Genomic DNA, 10,486 nt, shown 5'->3' on the forward strand with positions numbered 1-10,486 from the left:
AAGCCACAAGACTTGAAAGTTTAATTTCAAATTAGGGTAAACTCAAATTGGTGAAATACACTAGTTTCCATCTGCTTACAGTAGGATTCCCATATGTACAGTAGGCTAGATGGCCATTAGATGGCAGGAGAGAGATACATAAAACACTTTTGGTACCATCTATTGGCTGCCTCAATTTCTGCAGTCCAGATATGGCAATTTAGCCTAAAAATAAGATAACTTCTTTGTATTGTTTTTTCTTCTTTTCTATTTTTCTTTTACTTCTTTTCCCTTTCTTGCACTTTTAGCCTTCTGTTTGATTCCTTTCTTTTTCTTTTCTTTTTCTTACTTTATATTAGTTTGTATTAGTTTTTATCTTCCTTTTCAAAAGTCTTTTATATATATATATATATAGATAGATAAAGGGGACGCGGTGGCACAGCGACTTAATGACACTGAAAGTTGCCGGCCAGAAATGGTCGACGCTTCAGCGGTTCAAGTCCAGCCTTCGCGTTAACAGGGTGAGCTCTTGTTTCCTCCCCAGTTCCTGTCAACCCAACAATTTGAAAACTCACGTGAGTAGATAAATGGGTACTCTCACTCCGGTGGGAGGAAAAATGCTGGCGGCACCTTGCAAAAAGGAGTCGGGGGCAGTTGCCGGTAAGCCGTGTGCGCCCAAAAAGGGCGCAAAGCAACGGAAACCCCATCTCCTGCTCTCACCAGCTGGGCTCTGCTCTAGGAAGGAGGCACTGGCAAACCACTTCTGAAACACCTTGCCTTGAAAACTGCAAAGGACTTGTCCAAAGCAGTCACTGCAGAGTTGGTAACGACTGAGCGCAGATTTAAAAAAAAAAAAAAAAAAAGATAAGTGGGACCATGCCCTAATTCTGTTTCACTTCATTTTTAGTACTGGGATGAATTATGTGGGACAGTGAGGAAGATGAAGCAGTAGCAGCAGCATCTGATGGAAAGACAGGACACAAATTTAACACATCAATAAATATCTTAAATAAAAAGCTAGAGACTTTTTTCCCTCAGGAAACTCACTTTTAGTGATTGTTCAATGTTTGAAAGAGGCTTTATAAGGTGTTCCTACTTAGGCTGCTAAATCCCTACCTGGCATTTTGAATTTTATAGTGGAAAGCTATTGCGTAGCACAAAAAAAGAGAGCTGGTATTAGCAACAGGCCCAAGACTAGCACTGAGCATACTGAGGTCAGTACCCGAGATGCTAGGAATTGAACTGAGACCTTCTCTATGCAAGCACACGCTTTATTAGGTGATATTCGTTCCCTGCTGGGGTTCTGACTCTGGCTCTGCTTTTGTTTCCCCCCAAAATTATTTCACATATTCTCACATATGCACAAGCAAGAATTTATATTTATATATATATATATATATATATATATATATATATATATATATATATTTCATATTCTACATGGGCACAAATCACTTTCTCTTCCTCACAGTAGATAATCTGGGCATGATTCCTCCAAGAGGGAAGCTACTTTCATGGAGGGAAGGAAAGGACTCACCTTTGTTCCTCCTCAAACCCACATGAGCCAAGGGTTCATTCCTTGCTGGCATAGCCCACAATGCTGGAGCCAGAATATTAAGAGCAGCAGGGAAATGAAAGATGCCAATGGCAAACTCACAAAGAACTCTAGCAATCCCACACTAAACAATCTGCCTCCCCCAACAACTCGGGAGCAGAAGGGACAGCAGTGAGGTCTGCAAAGGGTGACTCAGCACCATAGATGTGAAGGGAATGCAGATGCTGTTCAAAGCTTCAGAGATGCTCTTACACACACACACACACACACACACACACACACACACCAAAGTGCCTCACTGTCGAGGACTCCACACTTATAATTATACACACAGAGGCAACTCTGGGTTTTGCAAGAATTCAAGGCAGAAGGTCAGGCAGAGTTATTCTCTTATACCTTTTGTTTCCCCCACAAAACTGTTTTAAGACTTCTCACTGCAAAATAAATGGTTTAAAAATCAGGCAATGACATAGTCACCCTCCCCTCCCAACCGCACTCTCTGCATTCTACTATCCCATTTTTTGTGTGTCTGTTACTTTGTTTTTATGAGAGAGAAAGACTGGATAGCGTATTTTCCCTTCTGATTTGCGCCTCCTTTGTGCAGCCACTTCCCACTGGCCAGGAGCAATAACAGTCTGTATGCTGGGCCAGTTATTCTGCCCCCTCTCCCCAGAGCAGGGATGTGTGTATGTGCTATGATTGTGCCGCCCTACAGTCACTGTTTATAGTGCTTGTGTCTTCAGCTCAATGGGTTCCCCTGGAGGTTCTCGGGGTGCACTGGATTCAATGGGCCGGTCACCTTTGAGAATAGACAGACGTTCTGAGAGGCCGCGCATCCGAGGGAAGAAGATGAAGTCGTACAAAAAGCCACCCATCAAACCACCAATAATTGGTCCAACCCAGTACACCTAGAAGAACAACAGAAGAAAGCATGGGGAGGGGGAACAAGAAGATAGGTTAGGGATACAGAAACAGCTTAGGATATAGCATTGCAGAAAAAGTAATACTTCAGGAGCTTCAGGGGGTTTTCCCACTAGCAAATTAAAGTACTCTTCACCCATCATTCATAAATCATACAGGACTGCATAACATTGGCTGTTCCTATTGCTGATTGCTATCCTATCTTTATAGTCTGGCTTGCTGGTGAATGGTGGTATCCTGATTTCAGGTGGGCAAGGCATTTTGAGCAAAGGGACTGGTAAACCTGTTGGCTCTACTGCCCTCCGCTTTTTGGGCATCACCAGCCAGTGGGAATCCATTTGCTAGTCAGGGCAGTGAGGTGGGATGGGACTTGAGGAAGTGGTAACTTATGACAAGTGACAGACTCATATCAGATGCTCTGCACGCAAGAAGTAGAAGAACACCCTTGTCAAAACATGCCCCTTCAAAACTTGACAGCTCCCCTCAGTCCACAAAACAGCTGTTTGAGGGGCTGTAGAGAGCTGCCAGTTTCAGAAACAGCCAGCCTCTTCTGCTTTTCTCTGCAAGCTGGAGAGGCAGTCCAGAAGCTGGAACAGTCTCCCAGCAGCCATTTCTCTGCCTTCTTTGGAGTGCACACTTTCAACATCTTGGCTTGCAGATGTGCATGAACTGGAAGATCCTCCCTCAATGCCTAGCAGCACTTGCAGCCCACCCAGCAGCTCCAGTCAGCTAGTCTCTTCTACTTTACCACCCACATCTCTGAGCCTGGGCCCTGATTCCTGGGCCCCAAGAGGAGGCCTTGGGTAAAGCAAAGGCTCTTTCATAATTGCCCAATCTCCAGTTCCATCATTTTAAGCTTGCTGGTAGTTTTTGCCACTAAGCTTAGATTCATATATTGTCATATACCTGATAATTAGCAGAATAATCTTAAAGTAAGGTCAAAAATATTTGACTTCAGGTTATAAACTGGGAGACTGTAAGTTCTAGTCCTGCCTAGGCACAAAGCCAGCTGGGTGACCTTGGGCCAGTCACTCTCTCTCGGCCCTAGGAAGGAGGCAAGGGCAAACCACTTCTGAGAAACCTTGCCAAGAAAACTGCAGGGACTCATCCAGGCAGTCTCTGAGAATCAGACACAACTGAACAGATTAAAAAAAGGGGGGGGGGCAAAGAAGTCTGACATGGGGATACTCTGACATCTTCAGTGCCCTCTCAACTTTTTTTTTTTTTTTGAGTCAGTCTTGACTCCTGGTGACTGCCTGGACAAGTCCTTGCAGTTTTCTTGGCAAGAAATTCAGAAGTGATTTGCCATTGCCTTTTTCTAGGGCTGAGAGAAAGGGACTGGTCACACTGCTGGTTTCGTTTCTAGCCTGGTACCTTTAACTACTGCACCACACTGGCTTTCCCCTCTCAACTATACCAACAGAATAAAAATTGGAACTGAGTGCCATTTCTTTTTGGGACTATTATGAATATTTACTTTAATGGAAGATTAAAATGCACCCAGGTTCCACCTGTCATTTTCTTTCCTCAATCAAACAATAGCTTATTTGGGCCTTCCTGAGAGCCAAATGTCAAGAGTTCAGAGATTGCCTGGGATGAAGAAGTACTGTAATCGGACACAATTCCCCCTTCTGAGGTTGGAATTGTATCTCCAAACTCAGAGGGGGACAATGAAATAATCCTTCAGCCCCTGGACTGTTGTTTCAAAGAATGGTAAGATGGCATCTTTTCTTATCCTTACAAACCCCTTCCTTACCCAGTGGTTGGTAAAGTTCCGGGTTATGGCAGCTGGGGCAAAGGATCGGGCAGGGTTCATGCCAGCTCCTGTGTAGTACATCTGAAAAAAGAATAGGGTTAGGATAGGAAAATATTTCTTTTTTTCATTGTGGAGTTCATGTTCCTAGCCCCCAAGGGTCCAACTCTTTATTTATTTGTTTGCTTAAATATTAACATTTGTATACTGCCTTTAGGCAGATGCACAAGGCAAATAGTAAATACATAAGTAAATAAAGCAACAACAATTTCGTTAAGGCACCAAAATCAAGGTTAAAACTGTCCTAAGGCACCAAAAACAATGTATACCCACTGAAAGGCAGGTTAAAAGGCCCAATTAAAATGTTGTAATTTTTCTGAAAGGAACAAGCTATTCCTCTGAAGAGACTAGATTTCATCAGTTTTAAACAACTCAAGAGAAAGCCCTTTTCTTGGTGCCTGATAAGTGGGTTACCCTGGGTGACAATGTCCTCAAACGGGCCTCTTTGCAGATGTTAATGACAGGTCCCCTTCATAATGAGAGTGGTCATCTCAGTAGTCTAAGCCATTTAGGCCCTTCAGATTTAAAATCAGCCACCTTGAGATGAAAAACAACTGGCATCCTGGCTAAAATCCTGCTGGAATTTATATACAGTATAGTATTGGGGGGACTAATCCTCCACCCAGGCAGGATCAGGTAGCGACTACAGAGACGGCCTAAATGTATATTACAGCTGGCTATACATTGGCGCATCTTGCACATTGAATCATTACCCCAAAGAGGTGTCCAAGTGTGAGGGAGAATCCAACTGCCAGGGCCACAGATCCCATGCGTCCATTACGTCTCTCATCATAGGTGGCAAAGACACAGAGGACAAACTGTAGAGTCAGGATGATTTCCACAATGGTAGCTTGGCTTACATTTACACTGGGGTGCATCTGTAGCCAGGGAGATATGTGGAAAAATAGAACCATTAGGAACAGCAGAAGTAATTGTTCATTCCATTCCTAACTGCATTTCATAGGGGCTTTGGTTTCCAGAAATTCTTCATGCATACCAGGAGGGAGCACTGACTGCACGCATATCTAGCATAGGTTTGTGGCACTGGATATGGCAATCATATCACATTTTAATAGCAGCCATGTGATTATCTGCCAGACCTGAGTCTAGTCAAGCTAGAGGCTCGGCAAGGTGAGGCAGGGTTAAAGGAAAGTAAGGTAGGCCTAGAAAGCCACAGGAAGTCTGTAGCCAGGAGGAGAGCTCTGTCGATGCTTAGATGAAGGAGCAAGACAAATCCGAGAGTCTACCATCTATATCTTTATATCAAATGGCTAAATCAAACACAGTGGCACTTTCTAATACAAGTCTGTCTCTCACGTATAGCTGATTTTCCTCCTTCAGTTCTCTTAACTCTGTAGGGTGGGGGTAGAATCCTGACAATTCCCAGGGACACACTCATCCAGTTAGTTAATGCCAATGTGCCTTTAATCTTTATGAATCATCCTGACTGGGATTTGGAGCCTGGGGTAAACTTATATTTCTGTAATTGATCTAGCCATCTAGTCTGACTTTTCCACATTACATCTCTCCCCAAAGAAGGAACAACTGTTTTATTAGTATATTAAATATTTTCCTCATCTGAGACTTGAACCCAAAGATCCCCCCATTTGTTTATCCCATCATACTCTGTGTCAATGGGTGGATGAAGCGGGCAAATGGAAGGGCAGGGAAATCCACCAACTCCATTTCTGGCTCTGACCAGTTTTAGCCAAATTATGTCATCCTGTCCCACCACCACAATACACTTCGAAAATAAGAGTTGAAGGGGGTTGCCCAGAGTAAGCCCCTTCTGCCTGCAGTGAAGTTCAAGCACCAATTTGTGGACTGTGGATCTGCAGTCTCTGTATATCACTGGCCACTGCTGCTTGCAAAGCCCTCTTTTACTCCCAGCTGACTAGTGTTCAGAACCAGCTCCTGGTTTGAGTAGGTCTTGGGAAGTGTTTTTTGATGGCTACCCATCATTGCTGAGTAGTGGATTTAACGGGGGGGAATTTAACATGGGGGGGCAATATTTTAATTTCCCACAATGCCACCCAAAGTGACGTTTTGGCAGAAATTAAAATGGCAGCTAGACTAACTCCTTTTTGGTACTTAGTGCACCAAGCAGTGACGTAAAATATAACAGGAGGCCTAGCAAAGCCCTGCTAGTTTTCCTTCAGTCTACTGTCTCTCAAACTTATTGTCTTCCTTTTATCACATCTTCCTTTTGAGGCTGGACTGGACTTAATATTCTAACAGATCGCAGCCACTCACAAAACAGCCCATCTCATTCTTAATGCATAGGGTTAGGGTTCTGCACCCACCCCAAATTTCTAACTGCCTCAGGATCAACACTGCAGTCCAGCTGCATACAATTTTCTCCTCAGGGTCAAGGTCTTGGGGACAGCTGGTTGGCTCATCTCGCATTGAATGGTTTTTTGTACTATTTGGGAGCTGAAGGTGAAACCCTCCTATCTTAGCTGACAGAAAAATCAGTGAAATGGTGGAATTTTACTGATTAAAAAATAAAGTACAGAGAAACTTGAAAATAAAATAATAATAATCAAACAACACCTGCCTATCCCAGGTCCTTGGGAAGGACTTGCTAGATAGATAAAAACGCCAAATCCGGTCTAAACATCTGGCTGACTGTGCAACCCACCATAATAATGTTCCTGCTGAGTTTCAAGGCAGTAACATTTGACTTGCAAGGCAAAACTTATATTGACTACAGGTAGTCCTCATTTAGCGATCACAATTGGGCCTGGCAGGTTGGTCATAAAGTAAAGCAGTTGCTAAGTGAAACCACGACTGTGCTTACAATCTTACTTTTAGCTTTCCTTTGCTTTACAGACCTGCATTTACAATAAATGCAAGGATTGGTTGTAAAGTTACTTTTTCATCACTGTCATAAGTGCAAAGAGTCACTAAACAAGGCAATTGCTAAATGAGAACTACCTGTATTCTAGTGCAACAATTAGTGGTCTAAAAGCCAGTAGAGGTCATGCATTGGCTCAGCTGAAGGGGCGGTCCTTCATCTGCAAAGTAGCCAATGAGCTGCTGAGATTAGCCTGCCACAAACTACCCTGTCCCCATGGGACACCGTTGCTCAAGGTGTTGTAAGATGGAATGGTGTACAGTATTTTGGAAGCAGAGATGAGAAATGTGCCTTGAGGTTGCTTGGCAGGTGAGGGAGGGATTAAGAGAGGGCAGTATCATCCATTTCTGCCTTCCAGAAACAGTTGCCTGCCTATTCTAAGAGCAAGAAAACTAGGCAGTGCTGAGAAGCCCTGAATCAATAAAGGAACTGATAACATATACATCAGTTTTTCCCATAGCAAAAATGGGAGGAAATTGGCTCAACTATGGCTTCCCAGTAGCACTAACCATGATATAAATATATCATGGCAATGCCTTTTTTCTGTTGTGTCCCCATGAGCTCACCTTCATTTCATCCCCAGTCTGAGGAGCCCTTGGTGCTCTCTGACCTTGGTGATTTGCTTGCAGATGTTTCTTTACCCAACTAGGTAACATCATCAGTGATGGCAGCTAATTGGGTAATGAAACAACTGCAAGCCAACAACCAAACTCTGAGAGCACCAAGGGCTCCACAGTTCAACCCTGAGCTATAGATATTCTTTTCTTTGGCATCCCGAGTCTGTGAGTGAGATAGGCTTAAGCCAACCTTAATTGTACCAGTGTAAAAATAACTGTCTAAAGGCAGCCTCAGGATGTGTAAAATCTGTTAGGCCTTGTCACCTGTTACAAACAAACCTCTAAAAAGAATTAAAATAATTTCACAGTCTCTAAGAGAAGGATGAACACAGATGCCTTCCATTCATCTGGAACGGAACTGTATCATCATTAGAATTCTTCTAGGAATTTTAATCTCCATTATCGTGCACCTCCAAAATTTGATATCTAGAATTAGATTGCCAGCAAAATGTAAAAATATGACATATATAGTACACTAACACAGAATGTATTTAGTACAATCTAATTCACTCGGTCTCTGAATATTTCAAGATACATTCTTGGTATAATTTTCATTCAGATGATTGATATTTGAATATGCAACAGTTACTGCTCAAATCCAAAATATGGAGATTCAAAATCCATAATTAAAAAGCTTTTAAACTCAGCTGAAATGCTAGTTTGAGGGCTTTTAAAATACGTTTTCCTCCTGAAAACAGTTCATTTACTACCTAAGGGTGTATCCAAGGGAAGCCTTTAATGTGCTGTTACCCTGCCTAGCGATGAGGATCCTGAACTTTATCTTTCACATGAAATGTTCCTGTGTTTTTGCACGAATTCTAACTTTTCTCCTTTCACAAAAACAAAAATAACAGTTTCACAATTAGTAGTAATGATAATATTAGCAGACCTCCATCTGGGAATGTTCTAGCAGTGCAGCAGGTTTACATCAAGAGTGGAAGGGCTTTTTTATATAGGAAAGTTCATTAGATTTCATTCTAACTCACGCCTAATATATCTGAAAACCCTTAAATTGGGACTGTTTTTGAGAAGAACAATGTTATTTGATATGACCAGCCAACCAGCTGGGGATTCAAAGATTCTGGTGAGGAGAATAATCCTTGCTTTTCCTTCAAAGTGGAGTAGGACTGATTTATGTTAGAACTAACTGCAGATCTGATTAAAAGTTACAACAATGATAGTCTTGTTTCATGAAAAGTGCTTTTGATATCACTCATACTATCCTAAAAACTTAATCTGCATCTCTCTTCTTATAGATCTCTCTCTCTCTCTCTCTCTCTCTCTCTTAGTCCCACTCTTTTACTAATCTTAATACATCCTATTACAAATTCTAGCATATTCTCCTTTATCCTCTGTACTCTCCACACTACTCAGGCATGCAAAGTATCTTGGGCAATCTGGCTTTTACTCAACAACTACTCCAAGAGACTAGCTGAGACAAAAATAGTTTGCCAGCTCCCATGAAAACATTTCAGTCCTTGTTTCAGGTTCTGTGCTAACAGATTTGTCCTTCTAGATTTAGGGTTAAAAAGCCCTCCTATATGGGATGGCACTTTCTACCTTCATACTTCTGGTCCCCAATTAGTCTCCCTGATAATCCAGATTTTAAATGTCACAGTGTGCAGCCCTTTAGAGGCTCTCCTGCATACAGCAATGCTAACTCATTGCTTGTTTATAGCAATAGGGATACCACCACCCGCTCAAAAAGCATTCCCAGACAGCTCTTCATGATCCAGTTACCGTGTTGAGTGCCAGGTTACCCCGTAGTGCTGCTGGGGTGACTCCGTAAAGCACAGCTGCACCAGCCAGTCCTCCCAACACCTGGGCAACCACGTAGAAGACAGCACGGAAGAGGGAAAGTTGCGAGCCCAACAGAAAGGCCATGGTGACAGCTGGGTTGATGTGGGCACCGCTCACATGGCCTAGAGACTGCACCATGGTGGCTGCTACCAAGCCAAAGGCCAATGCCACCTGCAAAACATTTGAGGGGCCAACAATCCAGCGAAGTGAAGCCCCCAGGCCAAAAAACACATAGAACATAGTCCCAAAGAACTCAGCAAAAACAGCTCTCCAAAAGGAGGATGAGCGTGCCTCCCACATGACGTGTCAGGAGGAGGACAGACACTGAATATGGTGCAGCAGGATGATCTTCAAGCTCACTGCTGCTTGCTTCTTCACTCAAGCCCCTTGCTTTCTATTGTGGCTATGAACTTTATAAGGTTTGCTAGTCTAGTCCAGCCCAGGAGGTGGGAACTCAAATTGACTGACTGGGGTCTCTTAACTCTTCACTGCCTGACCTAAAGGTTTAGGCACAAGCCGATTCCTAGATCCTGTGGCTGCGATTAGAGCTTTAACTCCAATAAGTCGAGCCCTTTCATTTCAGCTTTTCCCTTTTCCTTGCTCATCTCTCAACTAAGGTGCTTTACTTTCATTTTCTGCATAGCAACTATTGGAGAAAGACCCCAAGTGTAGCTTGCAAATTGCTTCAGTGGAGCTCATTGGGAGGTGGCATGGAGTCATCCTTCACAATCCAAATCAAAGGCCGAGAGAACACACTTGCATATTCTTCCCGATGCAGAGGTGCACGAGAGGGAAACAGCCTAATTTCCAACACTTGCAAGCAGCCAGAGTTTTTGACTATTTGTGACATGCCATTGCTGGATCATGTATGTGAATGCCAGGGAAGTGTCACTGCTATCATAGGATATTATCTGTTCACTTTTCCCCATTGCCGAATTGAAGAG

General features: G+C 43.1%; 1 protein-coding gene across 1 annotated transcript; it reads right to left on the reverse strand.

Moving 5' to 3' along the window:
• Window positions 1–1,420: 1,420 nt before the first annotated feature.
• MIP (major intrinsic protein of lens fiber) lies at window positions 1,421–9,951 on the reverse strand. Its single transcript, XM_007428263.3, has 4 exons — window positions 9,483–9,951; window positions 4,982–5,146; window positions 4,212–4,292; window positions 1,421–2,442 (listed from the first exon to the last, which is right to left on the reverse strand). Exons 1-4 carry the CDS (start codon window positions 9,840–9,842, stop codon window positions 2,257–2,259), a joined length of 792 nt encoding a protein of 263 aa, XP_007428325.1. The 5' UTR covers window positions 9,843–9,951; the 3' UTR covers window positions 1,421–2,256.
• Window positions 9,952–10,486: the final 535 nt, after the last annotated feature.

This window comes from Python bivittatus, unplaced genomic scaffold (genome assembly GCF_059951505.1).
Source record: "Python bivittatus isolate LINGU-HERP-01145 unplaced genomic scaffold, Pbiv_v1 ctg000220_np1212, whole genome shotgun sequence".
Lineage (NCBI taxonomy): Eukaryota > Metazoa > Chordata > Lepidosauria > Squamata > Pythonidae > Python > Python bivittatus.